We start from the raw sequence: 19,359 nt of genomic DNA on the forward strand, positions 1-19,359 counted from the left end.
ATCCATTTTGGCTGTCTCACGAATGAAGGATGAGTTGCCTTTAGTGGTTGCAAAGAAAATTTGTGGAGACCAGGCAAAATGGGGAAATATGTCAGATATGACCCTAGGACAGGACGGTGATTCATCAATTGACATGAGGTACGAACCCGAGGTGACGACCGATGAAATTCGATCTCAGTCAATGGATGGACCTGTCCTGACATCATTGGGGAAAGGGCTTATGCAAGGAGACATCCAAAATGATTAATTTGATTTATTGATGAATATTGATGAATTAATTGAAATTGAATAATTGATTGAATTGTTGATTGATTGAATCTAATTGATTGAATTTAATTGAATAAATTTAACTGAATAAATTGAACTGAATAAATTGAATTGAATATATTGATTGTTTGATTGATGAAAATGCGGTCTCAAGAAAGAAGCTTTGATATCTTTGCGAGATATTATCAATGTGGAGACAACCTGGGAAAATTGAGCAAGGTGGTGAGTTTATATACAGATATATATGTGCGGTTACCATTGTGTGATTTCCCCGTCAACAGAGCGGACACCTGAGGATTCACCCATTTCATACTGACCCTCCGGCTCATCTGCAAATACTGATCTGTGAGATTGGATTGTGCAAAAGCCACAGCTGAGGGAGATTCTCTGTAAATCACCGTGTGAACAGGTGGAGAGATCCTTCCTGGAGGTACGAGTGAAGCTTTAGAGGAACCGGGAACAAGCTACAACACATCCAACGCTACTTTGATAAAAGGCAGAATGGGAAATGGAGCCTGCAAGAATACACAAGGACAACCAGAAATTCCACAAAAAAAGTACTTGTACACATCATATGTACGACCGTTATGGTGCCGAAGCTATAAGGCAGGTCGAGAATTGGTATTTGTGGACAAAGGGAATGATGAGGAGTTTCCAAGAGATGGTACATTTGAGCGAAGTCGATTGGAAAGATTAGAACAAAGATTGAAAGCCAGAAAGAGACAGAATCTAACGGTAGACTGGCTTGCATTCCATCTTTGGGATGGTGAATCCAGACAACGGGAACAGCAAGAACGGATAACGGATCTAGAATTTAAAATAAAAAGGATACAGGATACAGTGGAGGAGACAAATGCACAACTGCCCTCGAAATTAGGAATGAAAGTGACAGTTGTCCCATCTGATTTCCAGTTGTCTCCCCAAAAAGGACGGTACAGAGAATTTTTTCGTGTTTCAGGAGATAACGAGAGATTGCAGTGGCAACTCAGGGATGTAGAGATGCAGCCCAGCAATACAAGTGCACAGGTGCACAGATTAGACAACGACAGAAACCGGTGTTTCGAGTGTGGAAAGATGGGACATTGGAGAAGAAGATGTCCGTACGTCAACAGGAGGACAAGGTCATGGGGCAAACCAAGATCAAGGGTACCAGTGCGTACCGGTACCTCAGACAATGATTAGGCCTTCATTGCTGCAAATCCCAAATGATGATTGGCCTCAACAGATTCGATTACTGGACAAACATGAATAACTGTCGATGATTCTTGGGTCTGAAAAGTTTTCGGAGCAAGAATTATTCATTCTTTCTTTTGCTTGTAAACAAATTAGTAATAATTGACCAAATGCCGAAATTGGATCTTTTATGTTGGGCACACAATTTTAAATTTACAAAGTTGGAACAATTGCTTTGCAAATTTTAAACCAAGGGACAAGGGTCACATGATGATCAGGTGGGAATTTCGGACTATTGTTCCACACGATTGATAAGTCAGTGGTCAGTGGTCAGTGGTCGACATGTAAATGGGTGTGTAGTCAAATTTGGATAAATTATTGTGGGAACTGAAAGGGTAATTTCAATGTGACATCATAGGGGTTTTCTAAGAATAAACTTTTGGTCCATTTGTGTATTAGCATTTATAAAAAATTGAAGGACAAATTTTATGAAATTGAAATAAAATTGACACCCATCTTGATCTGTAAATAATAGTTCCAACGCAAACAAATACACATAATGCATGTGTGTGTGTATTTTTGTGTGTCAATGTTAGTGTTTTTTATTGTTTTGTGTATCAACCTTACAAGATTGTTGACACCGACAGTGTGCCTGTCTGGAAATGGATAGTTTTATGTGGATGGGATTGAATATGCAGAGAATCCGTAAAATAAAATAGAAATAAAATTTGATTATGAACATTATCTCTTTTGTCAAGGGAGATGGAATATAAAGATTTGATGTGCTGGGTTATGAGCAGCCATTAATTAAATAGTAAAATTGTGAGTAATTTGGGGATTCCATTTTGATAGAATTTATATGAGAATAACAGCTATTTATGGATATGAGCTTCATAAAAGGAAATGAGGGAGTACAAAATTATCCAAATTTGGGAGAGGTCTTACACTGACTTCCCAGAATACTCTGCTCATGGATTTATATATATAAATATAAACTTGAATTTTATCAGCATATAAATTGTGCTGCATGTATGGATGTGTATTAGGCATAGATGATATGGGAAAATAGTAAAGAAAATTTTGCTGGTTTGAACTATTGTGAGTTTTCAGTTCTGGAGTTTAAACAAAGTCACTGGTTAACAGATGAGAAAGGATAGTAAATAAATTATTCTCTGCTGGGCAAATTAAGTACGATATTACTAAGACTTATGAGAGCTATTGTTCCGCCTTACAGCAGTGGAAAATTATTGGGAAAAATTAGATCCAACATAATAAATCTATAAAAGAATGTGATAGGGATAATATCCTCAATTTGTACTAATTATTTGATTGTGGGTAAAGGAATTAAGTCATCGTAGTGGATTGTTAACAGCAGCCTGAAAATGTCCTGAGAGTGTGCATCCATGTAATCAGAAATCCCAGATTTGTTTTTTACAAACAACATTTTGGTAGAGGTCTTGTGTGGAACACTTCCTTGGTAGATAAAAAACGGTACTGCATGCTGGCAGCCACTTTTGCGGCCAGTTAGGCCAAACAAATTGAGAGGAAATTGTAGTTAAATACGTAAGTTACACATGGCTATTTGTAAAAAAGGAAATTTGTTGAGATGGGAAACATTTTTTCGAAGGTTTATTAAGGTGTTATAATATGACATGTGGCAAGGCAAACTATTGGATGGGAAAATTAGATCTAGCTATAGAATAAATTTATTGACCCCTTGAAGTTAATTCTTCGAATCATTGTTTCACTGGCATTTTTTGTTCAAATTGGAAATAGTTTGGTAGAGCTTTGGTTAAAACCTTTGGTTGCGGTATCTTGGAACGAAATGATAAACCATAGGAGATTGATAAGAATAAAAAAAAAAGATGGACCCAAAATAGAAAGTTGGATTCATGCCCCTCATTGCAAACAAGCACATGGGGCTAAGGTGGACGATCCCACAGAAAATGAGGCTGCACCTAGCAGCCCAGCAGAACATTCAGTGGTAGATAAATGATAGTCGTGATTTACAGTCATTTGAATTACATTTTAACACCCCTTGCATTGATAAACATTACATTTTCAACATGTGATATTCCTACTTGGAATAGTGACATTTATTTGCCTACATGACATACAATTACCTGCTGATATTAATACAGCATGAGTGAAAAATGTATCACAACTACACTCATGATCAGGGGATTGAGTTCAACCCCGGGAGATAGGGGGATCAGGGTAAGACAAATAATCTGATTATGTTACATATTAAGGGATTTTCTTTATTTACCTTTTAGGAAGCTTGTTAGTTTGGTATATAATGTTAAATGTCATCGACATATAACTATGTCATAGGTATGAATATATACAAGGAGTAGCAGACTTGTTTGTTGGTTTAGTAGTTATATTGGCAATTGTTTTAGTGGTGGCTTGCTTGAAAGCCTTAGTGACGGTGTGTTTGAATAAGGTAACCAACAACACGATGATAACGCATGAAGTGACAAATGAGGAAAGAAATGTGGAACCAGAAAAGGAAGACTTTTATGGCGACATAAACAGTAGAATTAAGATAATGGCATAACGACAATGTTATGAGTTGTGTCAATTACAATATCAATGAACTCATATCACCACGAGTGACACACTGTTAGGAAAAAAAAGAGGGAAAAGAAAAAGTGGAGAGGAATTATGGTAATAATACATTATGCTTAATTTGTTGGTTTGGGAAAATTGTTGTTGGGAATTAGGTATTCCCGTTTGTGATTGTAATCATATACAATGCTATTCTTAGTTTAGTAATAAAATACATACCTGATTGAATATTATTTGTGTGACGCATATAAATGAATATAACTTTTTGTGTTAAGGAAAAACAACAAATTGTTGAATGTGAAACTGTCGGAAGATATACATGATTATGCTGATTTCATGGTAAGATGTACCCTATCTGATTCAGTGTGTGCGGAAAGCAGATTCAGATGTGACTGAGCATAAGGATAAGACGAGATCACATTTTGGAGGGGGTGCTAACGGAATTGGGAAGAAGTTCGAGAAAGAAAATTTGTGGCTAAAAAAATGAAGTTAATCGTGGCATACACCCTCTTTCTCAAAGAATGATGAAGACATTCTCCCGTGTAACTTGGAGATGAATGCTTACCTTCACCAAGGAAATTTATGTGACCATTTGCCTGGATCACACTGCAACATATGAACGAAAGGCGATCACTTACTCTTGTTCGAAGGCTTCGAACATTCACCACATCAGAAGTTGCAGGACAACGACATTTTACCTGCAACCTCTGTGAAATGCGGGGACATATGTTATTACTTCACCAACGTCCGGGGAACCAGCATGGAGCTGCAAAAAAAAAACGGCTGTGCCCTTGTCACAACAGCTGTGCACGATTCTGCTGGTTGCTCCTGGTAAGGACCATGAATGACCTGAACACCATGGTCCCAACATCAGTGTGGATGCATCCGGCATCCCTGTTCCACATCTTGCTGGCCAATCAACGTCACACCAATACTTGCTGCCCACTCACAATGAGGGAGGAGGCAAGTCGACTACAACTGGGTGAAGGCCTTGTTCAGGAATTACTATGGTTTACAGCAAAAAGTGGCAAGAATGCTACAAGGAGAGCAGGGTCAGTCTATGACTCCGCAATGTTACCACAACAGCGAAATCCTACACGAAGTAGTGCAGGAGCTATGAAGACATTAGGAGAAAATATTTCATACCAGGATTCAAACACAAGTGATCAGCCCTTCCTTTCAAACAAAGTCAACATTTGTGTGGAGGCAAACGTTTTTGCCAGATGGTGCAGATGCTTTACAAAACTTGAAAATGAAGTGAAATTGTTGTATCTTGGTGATGGTGAAGTGTTGTTTTGAAAATATATTTGTGATGCAAATGCAATAGATTGAACGAGATGGAAGGAGTCAATGACCAACGAAATGTTTTGTGATTCTTGCAGGATGACGGTGTATGCCCAAGGGAATTTGATTACCAAAGTGATTGATTGTTTACTTATATTGATGTTTAGATTAATGGTTAATATAAACAAAAAACAAAAAAGATGAGGGAATTGTGGAAGTGTAACTCAGTATAACTTATTAGTTGGCACTGGTAACTTATTAATTAACCTGGTAACAAAGCAGATATATTTTACATGCAAACTCTGTGAAAGACGAGTTTGTAAATGAGTCAGGAATGCGCCCGAACATGATAATCTTTTGTCCACCTGGTCACAGCCCCTGGCTGAAGCACCCCCCTATCGTTTGGTAAACGGAACTCACAACAGGAGGGGAGCGAGTTGATACCAGGACTTGGTACATGCATGACCTCGGGGCATTAGCGGAAAGGGGATTAACCTTCAGCGGACAGGGGATTAACTCCAGTTTGTCCAATATAAACGAGAGCAAACGTGGAGTCAGGAGCACTCGCCACGATAACCCCTGCCCGACGGAACGAAAGAGGACTCGCCACGAAGCCCTGCACGACGGAATGAACGCGTACCACGAGTTCGGCGCTGCAGCCGAACAAGAAGGACCATGCGGATAGAGTTAAACTGGTCCATTATGTTAAACGATATTATTTGGATCACACTGCAACATATGAAAGTGAATAACCAGTTAATAATAAAGTCATGACCTTTTGTAAACCTGTGTCCGGTCATTGGAGTCCTGTGAGTCCAAAGCTGCAAATTCTTCCACAATCCGAATCATCAAAATTCAACCATCACTCTTCATTTAGAACGTATCGTCAAGTCACTCAGCACTCACATCTTTTATAATATGAATACAGATCTGTAGATCTTACGTAATCCTACATGTGCATCATAGTATGACAATCATGCACCATAAGGATTTTTCAGGTTGTTCAATACATTGTTTTATTGTTAGAGAGTTTCAAGGAAATAGGATCTTGCCTGTTGGTGCACAATCTGATACCGCTGAGCTGATCATGAGAGAGTCTGACGTTAAATGGATATACTTCCCTCGCCGTCCACACAATGCGTAGTTCATCGTGTATGGACACCTGTCTGGACTCCCAGGTGAATCGTCAATTCGAATTTCCGCCTGAAATCAGATATCCACAAATCGGCATATTTCTTGATAACTGTATACATTACCACGTTGATTACACATGTTACTGTCTTTTGGAAACACCAGCAAGACTATTGCTTGAGAAAGCCATTGTTCGAGTACCTTTTCAAATGTTTCGAAAGTCCTTCTCTGGGTTCTTGTGTTGCTCCACGTCGGTGGGACCAAAATACTGATGTTTCTGAAGAAAGCTCGTCTCGTTGCCTTGTACAAGTAATCAGATGCCTCTGTCATCGTTTCCTTTGGGGGACGATAAGAATGAAATTAGTCATCACATTTTAAGTTCATTCATTTCATATCCAGCCTTTCTGCTGCTTGCATCGTTGCTGGGAGCGTGGCTGTGCTGCCGACAGTACGGGTTGGAAAGGGGGAGAAGAAAAAGGGGAAAACGTCTCTAATCCCTCACAAATGCATATTGCCACAATCGACAAACTATACAAAGGGGAAAGAGATATTCTGGACTTCGTGCCTTCATAAAGTATTCGCACCCCTTGACTTTTTCACATCTTGTTGTGTTACAGCCTGAATTTAAAGTGGATTGAATTGAGATTTTTGTCACCGATCTCCACATAATACCCCTAAATGTCAAGTGGAATTTTTTTTTTAGAAAACTTTACAAAATAATTACAATTGAAAAACTCAAATGTCTTGAGTCAATAAAGTATTCATTGCCTTTGCTGTGACACTCCAAATTGAGCTCAGGTGGATCCAATTTCCTTCGATCATCCAAGGTGCATCCAATGTCTCTACAACTTGATTGGAGTCCATCTGTGGCCAATTTAATTGATTGGGCATGATTTAGAAAGAAACAAACCTTTCTATACAAGGTCCCACAGTTGACAGTGCATGTCAGAGCAGAAACTCTACCATGAAGTCCAAGGAACTGTCTGGAGAACTCCGAGATAGAATTGTGAGGAGGCATGTATCAGGGGAAGGGGATAAAACAATTTATAGAGTGTTTAAAGTTCCCAAGAGCACAGTGAGCTCCTTCATTAGGAAAGGGAAAGAATATGGAACTACCCAGACTCTTCCTAGAGCAGAACATCCGACCAAACTGAGCAACCGGGCAAGAAGGACCTTTGTCTGGGAAGTGACCAAGAACCTAAAGACCACTCTGACAGAACTACAGAGTTCCTTGGCTGAGATGGGAGAACCTGCCGGAAGGACGACAGTCTCTGCAGCACTTCAGAAATCTGAGCTTTATGGGAGAAACTCTTGAGAAAAAGGCACTTGACAGCATGCCTGGAGTTTGCAAAAATGAACATGAAAGAGCATGAGGCAAAAGATATGTGGTCTGATGAGATGAAAATTGAACTATTTGGCCTGGATGGAAAGCGCTACATCTGGCAGAAACCAAGAGCAGCTCATCACCTATCTAACAACATCCCTCCGTGAAGCATTGTGGTCGCAGCATCATGCTTTGGGGATGCTTTTCAGCGGCAGGGACTGGGAGACATGCAAGGAAACAGGGAACAATGAATGGAGCCAACTACAGGCAAATCCTTGAGGAGAACCTGCTTCAGAGTGCAAAAGACAGACTGCGGTGAAGATTTATGTTCTAACAAGACAATGACCCCGAAGCATATAGCCAAAGCAACACTGGAATGGCTTCGTAACAATAACGTCAACGTCCATGAGTGGCCCAGCAAAAGCCCAGACTTCAATAACATTGATCCCATCTGTGGAAAGACTTGAAGATTGCTGTTCACCGACAGTCCCCATCCAACTTAACAGAGCTTGAGGAAATCTGCAAGGAAGAATGGGAGAAACTTCCCAAATCCAAATGTGCAAAGCTGATACAGACATACCGAAGAAGACTCAAAGCAGTAATCGCTGCTGAAGAAAATACTTTTTCTTGCCACTGTATAATATTACAAAAAGGATTTAGGAGTCAATTATTCATTAGTTATCAACGACAAGAACCTGGTGTTTAGGCAGCCCCCTGTTGTCCTCACCTTCATGCCTATCTCTTCAACCAGTATTTTCTCTGTGGATAAACTTTCAAATCATCCCCTTTGTCCTTTCATACCATACAACTCCACTTCAACATGGTGCATCCACATGAGCTACTCCTGCTGTGACTCCTCACACATACTCTGGAGTAATAGTGCTTGCATCTGTGTGACTAGTGTTACGAGAGCGCATGCGTGACACTCGCGGGAAGAAAACCTCCCATTAGAGGGGATGGGGGACCGAAGGTGGGAGTTATAAAATGTAGCTACACTCGCACACATGGGAGAGAGATGGCCGCAATGGGGGAGGGGAGACATGCTTGACAGGCCTGTGTTGTGCTCCCAACACTTCACCTCAGGGATGACTGCCACACCAACACAGCAGTCACCTACTGTTTTTCTTGTATCCAGGAATATGGTTACAGTTTAGGTTAGGCATGGTGATTGGGCTTCTCCGTCACATATTTACTCTCGCCAGAGGAGAGGGTATTGCATTTGAGTCCGTTTGTTTGTCTGTTTGTTTGTTACTTGCCGGAAAAGATTCCGGCAAGTATGTTGATCGTTTGGCTGTTTGTTTGTTTGTCCGCACAGCATAAATATTATTTTCTCTGCAACCGTTGGTCCGATTGACAGGAAATTTTCACCATAGGTGCAACTCCACCTATATAATTTTTTAATGACAATTGTGACGCCATACGTCACATGATATGGCCGCCATCTTGGAAAAACCCAAAAAATTTGCACCTCTACATCTCCGAAAGCGCTGAATAGAAAACATTGAGACACGGCTCATTGTAAAGAACTCTCCATGGGGAATAAAATATGTTAAAGATGATGTCATAGGTGCCTCCATTATGATGTCATAATTCGACAAGTACAAAACTTCATCCGATCAAGATGAAATTTCTTTAGTGTCATCTAGGGATAAATTGGCAGAGAAAAAAAAAAATTAATGGTCACGTGGTTCGGCCGCCATCTTGGAAAAACCGAAAAAAATTGCACCTCTATCTCTGAAAGTGCTGCATGGAAAAAAATTGAGACATGGCTCATTGTAAAGTTCTCCATGTGGAATAACATATGTTAATGATGATGCCATAGGTGCCTCCATTATGACATTGTGGCGGACACAAAAGCCCACTGGCGTGGTGACATCATTCCGCGCACCAAGTGGGCGGTGGCCACGCCCGAGGGGTAGGCGTGGCCTCATGATATACACCGGGCGCGCATGATATACAGTGAGCTCCTGAAATAAAGACGCTTATAAGTTACCGCTTGTCCGCTTCCTCCTTGCTCGCAAGCAGCGTGCGTAACGCCGCGCTTTACTGGTGACCCCCTTGACGTTGGATCTGCCGGAGCGATCCTTCCACATGCGACGCCATTGCCATGGCCAACTTCATCAAACTTCCCGAATTTTGGGAGGCTCAGGCCGAAGTCTGGTTCGTCCAGGCCGAAGCCCAATTTCAGCTTCGGCGCCTCACCGGCGATGACACGCGCTATTGCCACGTTGTCGCCTCCCTCGTGCCCGGCACGGCCGCTCGAGTTGTGTCCGTCCTTCGCCACCCACCGGATGGCCACAAGTACGAGGCACTCAAGCGGCTCCTCCTAGCCACGTTCGGCCTCACGGACGACGCACGGGCGGGCCGACCGCCTCCTGGATCTCCCCGAGCTCGGTGACACGCGCCCGTCGGTCCGATTGGACCATATGCTGTCACTGTTGGGCGACGAAGCCCCCGGTTCTCTATTCCGGGCGCTTTTCCGTCGCCAACTTCCAGCGCAGGTTCGCCTCGCGTTGGCTGGGACCGGGCTAACGGAACCCCGAGCATTGGCAGCCGAGGCGGACAAGTACTTCGCCGCTTCGGACACGCGGGCGAGAGTCGGCGTGGCCGTCACGGCCCTCGTGGCTGATGCTGCTGAGGCTGCTGCTGATGCTGCTGATCCACAGCATCAGCTTATACAGCATACGCAGCATGCTGATACGCACCTCGTGACCGCCGCCACGCCCCGCCCACCGCTGCGGCGAAAACCGCCACCGCAGGGAAACCCGCCAACTCCACCGGCCTGGCGGAGCCAGCCGCGCTCCTCCAGCTCCACCACCTGGTGCTGGTTCCACGCCAAGTTCGGCCACGAAGCTCGGCAGTGTCATCTGCCATGCTCCTTCAACAGGTCGGGAAACGCCTGGGCCGGCACTCAATAGTGGCGATGAGCGCCGGCCGTTCGAGCAGCCTGCTGTTCATAACGGACACCTTCTCCGGGCGCCGTTACCTGTGCGACACGGGAGCGCAGGTGAGTGTCGTTCCCGCCGGCACGTCAGACAAGCACGCCGCGGGTGGGGGCCCCGCGTTGCTTGCCGCGAACGGGACGCCCATCCGTACGTACGGAAAACGCTGCCTCTCTCTGTGGTTCGGAGGGCAGTTTTTCCGATGGACGTTCGTCACCGCCGACGTGCCCATGGCACTGCTTGGCACGGACTTCCTGTGCGCTAATGGGCTCCTGGTCGACGTCAAGCGCAGACGTCTTGTCCAGGCCGAGACGTTCAGCTCGCTCGCTTGTGCGTTGCCCAGCTCAACGAGCGGCTTGCCAAGCGGCTTGCCGAACGGTTCGGTTCCGGCCACGTTGGTCTGTACGCTTCCGGCAGCGGACGCATTCACCCGCCTCCTCGCCGGCTTCCCGCCCTCACGCGGCCCACCTTATCGGCGGGGGCCGTCAAGCACGGGGTGGCCCATCACATCCCCACCGTCGGGCCACCGGTCTACGCCCGGGCATGCCGCCTCGAGCCGACGAAGCTGGCGGTGGCAAAAGCGGCGTTCGCTACCCTGGAGCGACTCGGCATCGTTCGGTGCTCAGAGAGCGCTTGGGCATCGCCGCTGCACATCGTGCCGAAGCCCGGCGGGGGATGGCGACCGTGCGGGGACTATCGCCGTCTCAATGACGCCACGACTCCCGACCGCTACCCCGTCCACCACATTCAGGACTTTTCCGCCCGTTTGGCGGGCATGTCCTTCTTCTCGAAGGTGGACCTCATACGCGGCTACCATCAGGTCCCCGTCAGGCCGGAGGACGTCCCGAAGACGGCGGTCATCATGCCATTCGGACTCTTCGAGTTCCTGCGCATGCCCTTCGGTCTGAAGAATGTGGCTCAGGCGTTCCAGCGACTGATGGACAGCGTCCTGCGTGACTTGGATTTTGTCTACGTCTACCTGGACGATATCCTCGTCGCCAGCGCGTCCCGCGAAGAGCACCTACGCCACCTCCGCACGCTCTTCGAACGCCTGGGCCAGCATGGCCTGATTGTGAACCCCGCAAAGTGCCGGTTCGGCGCCACCATAATCGATTTTCTGGGGCACCGTGTCACCAGGCACGGAGCCGTCCCCCTGCCGGCCAAGGTGGAGGCGGTGAAGGGGTTTCCGCGCCCCCGCACGATCAGAGGGCTGCAGGAGTTCCTGGGCATGGTGAACTTTTACCATCGGTTCCTGCCCCGTATCGCCCAGCTCCTGCGCCCCCTGCACGAAGCTCTCCGAGGTAAGCCGGGCAAAGGCGACGTTACCTGGACCGAGCAGATGGACACGGCGTTCACGGGCGCGAAGCTCGCCTTGGCTAACGCCACCATGCTCGCGCACCCGGCGCCCGATGCACCGATTGCCCTCACCACCGATGCCTCGGACTACGCGGTGGGCGCTGTGCACGAGCAATGGGTGCGTGGAGCTTGGCAACCACTGGCGTTCTTTAGCCGGCAGCTTCGCCCACCCGAACGCCGTTACAGTACCTTCGACCGCGAGTTGCTCGGGCTTCACTTGGCGTTCAGGCACTTCCGCCATCTGCTCGAGGGCCGTGCGTTCACTGCCTTCGTCGACCACAAGCCGCTGATCTTCGCGATGGGCAAGGTCACCGAGCCGTGGTCGGCCCGGCAGCAGCGTCACCTCTCGGCCGTGTCCGAGTACACGACGGACATCCAGCACGTCGCGGGAAAGGACAACCCGGTGGCGGATTGCCTTTCCCGGGCCGTCGCCCATGCAGTCCACCTCGGCATCGACTATGCCCGGATGGCAGCGGACCAGGCCGCTGACCCCGACGTCCAGGCCTTGCGGACCGCCGTCACGGGCCTCCGCGTCACCGAGGTGGCGTTCGACGGCGCGGGCGCGGCCCTCTTGTGCGACGTCTCCCTCGGGCGTCCTCGCCCCATCGTGCCCGCGGGCTGGCAGCGCCAGGTGTTTGACGCCATCCACGGCCTGTCCCACCCGGGCGCGAGGGCCTCCCAAAGGCTGATCGCCGACAAGTTCGTCTGGCATGGCCTCCGGAAGGCCGTCCGCGGCTGGGCCAGGACGTGCCTCGCGTGCCAGCGCGCCAAGGTGCACCGGCACACCCAGGCCCCGTTGGCCCTGTTCACGGTGCCGGAACGCCGGTTTGACCACGTCCACGTGGACCTGGTGGGACCTCTGCCCCCCTCGCGGGGTTTCACCTACGTCCTCACCATGGTGGACCGCACCACCCGGTGGCCGGAGGCCGTGCCCTTGGCGTCGACAACGGCGGCCGATGTCGCGCAGGCTTTCATCGCCACCTGGGTCGCCCGGTTCGGCGCCCCCTCAGACATCTCGTCCGACCGCGGCCCCCAGTTCACCTCGGAGCTCTGGGGGGCGGTCGCGCAGGGGCTCGGGGTCCGGCTGCACCGAACCACGGCCTACCACCCCCAGGCTAACGTCCTGTGTGAGCGATTTCACCGCTCATTGAAGGCCGCGCTCCGGGCCACCCTCCGCGACGGCGGCTGGGTCGACAGGCTCCCCTGGGTCCTGCTGGGCCTCCGGACGGCGCCCAAGGAGGACCTGCGCGCATCCGCGGCGGAGTTGGTCTTCGGGCAACCACTGCGGGTGCCGGGCGAGTTCCTCCCCGACTCCACGGCACCATGGTCCGCGGCACAGCAGCGCTCCGCTCTGCAAGAGACCGCCCAGAGGTTCGCCCCGGTGCCAACGGCATGCCACGGGCACCCACCGACGCACGTCACCCCGGAGCTTCGCACGGCGGAGTACGTCTTCGTCCGCCACGATGCCCACCGGACACCACTGCGGCCCCCGTACGACGGGCCTTTCCGCGTGCTGGAGACCGGGGCGAAGCACTTCACCCTGGACATCGGCGGTACTCCTGACCGTGTTTCGGTAGACCGCCTCAAGCCGGCCCACCTCGACGTGGACCATCCACCGCCAGTGGCCCGACCCCCACGTCGGGGCCGCCCCCCTGCGGGCGGACCCCCGGCACCGCCCAGCCCCGCCGCCACGCCACCCCCCGGCCCTGCACCCATCCCAGGGGCAGCCAGGGGCAGCCAGGGGCATCCCACCTGGCATCCCTGCACCCCGGACGCCGCCGATCGCCAGGGGGCGCTTCGGCCGGGTCATTCGTCTGCCCCGCAAACTGGCCCTCCAGGTGCGCGGGAATTATGGGGGGGGGGGCGTGTGTGGCGGACACAAAAGCCCACTGGCGTGGTGACATCATTCCGCGCACCAAGTGGGCGGTGGCCACGCCCGAGGGGTAGGCGTGGCTTCATGATATACACCGGGCGCGCAGCCCGGAGCGCGCCAGTGTTACAGTGAGCTCCTGAAATAAAGACGCTTATAAGTTACCGCTTGTCCGCTTCCTCCTTGCTCGCAAGCAGCGCGCGTAACGCCGCGCTTTAACATCATAATTTCATTCAGGCCGAACATATCGTCGAACCTGTCATATATCACAATCGCCATGCTCTACCTTCACGTTTTTCATTCAGTGTGAAACACAAACAAACCGATTGGTAAAATGACCATCAAATATCGAAGACATAGACGTTGCGAATCTTCCAACGACACAGTACTTTTTGGCCTGGCAGGAAGGGTCATGTTATTTACCCAACCGATTGTGGGGTATATAGATTACAGTAGATCTTCGCTCAGTTGTGAAAGTAAAACTTACCTCAAGGATGTGGGGATTCCTCCAAATTTCTTTGTTTAATGTTATAAACAGCATTAGCGACTGTTAAAAAAGCTAATCATGTGCGTTTGTGGTTTATAAAATTTTACAAGCCCGGCTATGCCGCTGTTAGATTCTGGTCTTGTTTTTATTTGTTATTGTACACCGCTCCTTTCCTATGCCATCTCCAGGCATTGCAAATCGTCATTGCCGGGCACCAAAGGGGGCTCGGCAGTGACGCACGCTGAAAGAGAGTACTCAGTTTTCACTCTGGTTTCTTGTTTGTTGTACACCGCTCCTTTCCTATGCCATCTCCAGGCATTGCAAATCGTCATTGCCGGGCACCAAAGGGGGCTCGGCAGTGACGCACGCTGAAAGAGAGTACTCAGTTTTCACTCTGGTTTCTTGTTTGTTTGTTTTCTTGGTTGTCCGGACGATATCTCAGCCATCCTTTGAGCTAGGAAGCTTAAATTTCGGCACAGTAGTGAGCAAGTCCTTTGTCAAATACGGTATTTTTTGTTTTTTGAATAATCAATTAATTGAGGAGTTATTTAATTATTAGCGTTTAATTAAGTACTTATTTAATTAATTAAATTTCATTTCTCTTCTGACCATTATTAACTCAGGCACCTTTTGAGTTAGGAAGCTGATATTTGGACATGCCAATGACCAGGTGATTTGGCTGCAAAGGATATTTTTGATTTATTAATTAATCAATTAATCGATTAATTATTTAATTATTCGATTAATGACAAAAAAAATTTTTTTTTTAAAGTTACAGATTCTGATGAAATAGTGGTAGTTTATGTGTTCTCTGACCAAATTGATTAATAATTTAATTTTTTTATGATTATTATTTATTTATTTTCATTATTTTCTTTCTTGTTTGTTTGTCCGGACGATATCTCAGCCATCCTTTGAGCTAGGAAGCTGAAATTTCGGCACAATCGTGAGCAAGTCCTTTGTCAAAAACAGTATTTTTTTTTTTTGATTAATCAATAAATTGAGGAGTTATTTAATTATTAGCGATTAATTTAGTACTTATTTAATTAATTAAATTTCCTTTCTCTTCTGACCATTAACTCAGGCACCTTTTGAGTTAGGAAGCTGACATTTGGACATGCCAATTACCAGGTGATTTGGCTGCAAAGGATATTTTCGATTTATTAATTAATCAATTAATCGATTAATTATTTAATTATTCGATTAATGACAAAAAAAATTTTTTTTTTAAAGTTAAAGATTCTGATGAAATAGTGGTAGTTTATGTGTTCTCTGACCAAATTGATTAATAATTTAATTTTTTTATGATTATTATTTATTTATTTTCATTATTAATCATTTATTTATTTTCTTTCTCATTTGGCCAATATCTCAGGCACCTTTTGAGCTGGGAAGCTAATATTTGGACATGAGTGACAAAGTGATGTGGCTATCAAGGATATTTTTGATTTATTGATTAATCATTTCATCTATTAATTATTTATTGATTAATCGATTAATTATTTATTGAGTAATCAATTAATTATTTAATTTTTTATAAATGACTTATTTAATTAAATTTCTAAAAGATACATCTTCGGATGAAGCACTAGTGCTTTAGGTATGCTATTAGCCAATTGATTATGAAAATATTTTGTGATAATCTTTTATTGATTTTAATTATACAATTAATCAATCAATTAGTGTACACCTCTCCCTCCCAATGCAGCCTCAATGAGCTGCACTGCGGTATTGCCGGGCGCCAGAGGCGCCCCGGCAATGCCGCGCTGCAGCATATTTAATTATTTGGCATGGGGCGGTGTACTTTGAATGTATGTGTACTTGTTTGTTTTCTTTCTTGGTTGTCCGGACGATATCTCAGCCATCCTTTGAGCTAGGAAGCTGAAATTTCGGCACAGTAGTGAGCAAGTCCTTTGTCAAATACGGTATTTTTTGTTTTTTGAATAATCAATTAATTGAGGAGTTATTTAATTATTAGCGTTTAATTAAGTACTTATTTAATTAATTAAATTTCATTTATCTTCTGACCATTATTAACTCAGGCACCTTTTGAGTTAGGAAGCTGATATTTGGACATGCCAATGACCAGGTGATTTGGCTGCAAAGGATATTTTTGATTTATTAATTAATCAATTAATCGATTAATTATTTAATTATTCGATTAATGACAAAAAAATTTTTTTTTTTTAAGTTACAGATTCTGATGAAATAGTGGTAGTTTATGTGTTCTCTGACCAAATTGATTAATAATTTAATTTTTTTATGATTATTATTTATTTATTTTCATTATTAATCATTTATTTATTTTCTTTCTCATTTGGCCAATATCTCAGGCACCTTTTGAGCTGGGAAGCTAATATTTGGACATGAGTGACCAAGTGATGTGGCTATCAAGGATATTTTTGATTTATTGATTAATCATTTCATCTATTAAGTATTTATTGATTAATCGATTAATTATTTATTGAGTAATCAATTAATTATTTAATTTTTTATAAATGACTTATTTAATTAAATTTCTAAAAGATACATCTTCGGATGAAGCACTACTGGTTTAGTTATGCGATTAGCCAATTGATTATGAAAATATTTTGTGATAATCTTTTATTGATTTTAATTATACAATTAATCAATCAATTAGTGTACACCTCTCCCTCCCAATGCAGCCTCAATGAGCTGCACTGCGGTATTGCCGGGCGCCTGAGGCGCCCCGGCAATGCCGCGCTGCAGCATATTTAATTATTTGGCATGGGGCGGTGTACTTTGAATGTATGTGTACTTGTTTTATATATATTTTAAATTTTATTAAAATGGTACGAGCTGCTTCCTTTCTTGACATTCAGCATTTAGAAGGATATAGCATGAACTATGCTGGAAAGGCAATGGTAAACCACCCAGGATAAACCTTGCCAAGAAACTGCTTTGGAGGCATTCAACTCTCGAAAAGTGCATGGTACATCAAAATCAACGACTAATGTGAGTATGTCAATAAAGTACGTGCTATTCGGAACATGTTTTTATCTGTATTGTGTGTATTCTTAGAATGGGCATAGGTTTATACAGTACGTACGATTGGAATGTGAATCAATACAATAATACCGAAAAGGTCTGTTTGTGTGACGTATGAACATAAATCTACGTCATCAAGAAACCACACAAATACAACAGCTTATAAACCCCACCCAACATGTCCTGGCGAGGGTCTGCAATCTCTGATTGCTCTTTCTTGTTATTCTTGGTCTCCTTACTGTGCCCCACGTCCACATTATTTATTTAAACACGTTGCTGTTAAAGTGGGTTCTGGGCATTTTGAGCCACGGGATTGTCCTCCAGTAAAATCAAAATCCCCTCAGGACCGAATACGCGCACTGAAACCATCATGTGGATAAATTAATAAATCCTGACTGCACCACACTGCAAACCCCCAAAAACCCTCCACCGATGCCACTCATTACAATCAGCACTGTTCAACATGTACACAAGATGGCGCTATTACAGTGTGAAGCTCGAAACAACAAGCGCAGCAGGATCACGTGTGATGTAAGAGATCAAAACAAAGAATGTATTGTTGTAGAAATGGCTCTGATGGGTTAAATTAACTTAGAGGTGTCCATTTATCATAATATCATCCCATAATGTTAGCATATTTTACGTAACATGCAACCTGGAAACTGGGTTGGTCCATCAGTAGGCAGCATAGTGCGGACGGAGTCAGCAAAGTGAAACATATTCACCATTGTCGTCATCATCTTTAGCTTACCTGGAACGTAGTAGTAGTAATGGCGCGTCATCAATCCGCAAACACTTGCAACTTCTTCTCCGAAACTGTTGATAGGATTGTGACCAAACTTGGCACAAATGATATTTGGTATGTCGCAACTCAAGTTTCTTCACAGCATGAAGAAAAATCGAGGTGTAAGGGGTCTACCGGGGGTCAAAGTGGATCTAGGTTTGACCCCCCAAAATTGGAATTTTCATTCTTCTCTGAAACTACACGATTTTGATGAAACGACCACAACCTTCCTCACCCATGATGTACCAAAGTTTGTTCACGACATCAACAAAAAACATAGGGGTAATACCCCTGGCGCTCACCTGGTAGAATAAACAGTATACTGCACTGACTAAAGGTATTTGAAACCAATTTGAATGGTTTCTAGAAGACAGGGCAGCAGGTAGAATCAAACTAACATAATCACAAGACTTCAAACGAACAAATCAAAAACATAGCTATTTTGGGGGGCAACCCCCCTCCCCTCCACTATCCCAACCCCGTATACCTCCTCAGACCCCAATTTTTCTAATGCCAGGAACATACGTTGGTACATCACGGGTGATGAAGGTTGTGGTGAAGTTTCATCGAAATTGCGTGTGTAGTTTCAGAGAAGAAAGCAAATACCTATTTTGGGGGGCAAACCCCCCCCGTAAACTCCCAAAGGGGAATTTTTTTTAATGACGTGAACAAACTTTGATACATCACGGGTGATGAAGGTTGTGGTGAGGTTTAGTCGAAATTGCTTGTGTAGTTTCTGAGAAGAAAACAAATACCTATTTTGGGGGACATTAGAAAAATTGGGGTGTACATGGGAGGGGGTGGTTCTCCCACCCCCCCCCCCCCCCCAAAAAAAAAATCGGTATTTTTTTGTTTGTTTGTTCAAAGTCTTCTGATTACGTTTGTATGATTGTACATGTTGCCCTGTCTTTTAGCAACCATTTAAATTGGTTTAAAATACCGTGATACTGCTTTGTTCTACCAGGTGATTGCCCAGGGGTATTACACATATTCCTTGCAGGTCGTCAGTTTGCACGATGCTGTCTTCTGAAAGTTATGACCTTGTTGATCACGTTCATCCAGTGGAATAAAGCATCCCAGTCGGGCAAGCATGCTGACTCGGCAATATGTCGTGTCATTGCACGTAAATTGAAATCCGACATTCGCTCACATGACGTATAA

General features: G+C 45.4%; 1 protein-coding gene across 1 annotated transcript in view; it reads right to left on the minus strand.

Annotated features, from left to right (window-relative positions):
• The window catches only part of LOC137418539 (calcium-activated chloride channel regulator 1-like), a 119,915-nt gene that overhangs the window by 81,793 nt on the left and 18,763 nt on the right, over positions 1 to 19,359 (minus strand). The window contains exons 2-3 of the mRNA XM_068104621.2: positions 6,628 to 6,762; positions 6,348 to 6,498 (exon numbers count right to left, since the gene is read on the minus strand). Coding sequence (XP_067960722.2) covers positions 6,348 to 6,498; positions 6,628 to 6,762 — 286 coding nt within the window. The remainder of the gene's footprint in view (positions 1 to 6,347; positions 6,499 to 6,627; positions 6,763 to 19,359) is intronic.

This window comes from Myxine glutinosa, chromosome 9 (genome assembly GCF_964187855.1).
Source record: "Myxine glutinosa chromosome 9, kmMyxGlut1.1, whole genome shotgun sequence".
Lineage (NCBI taxonomy): Eukaryota > Metazoa > Chordata > Myxini > Myxiniformes > Myxinidae > Myxine > Myxine glutinosa.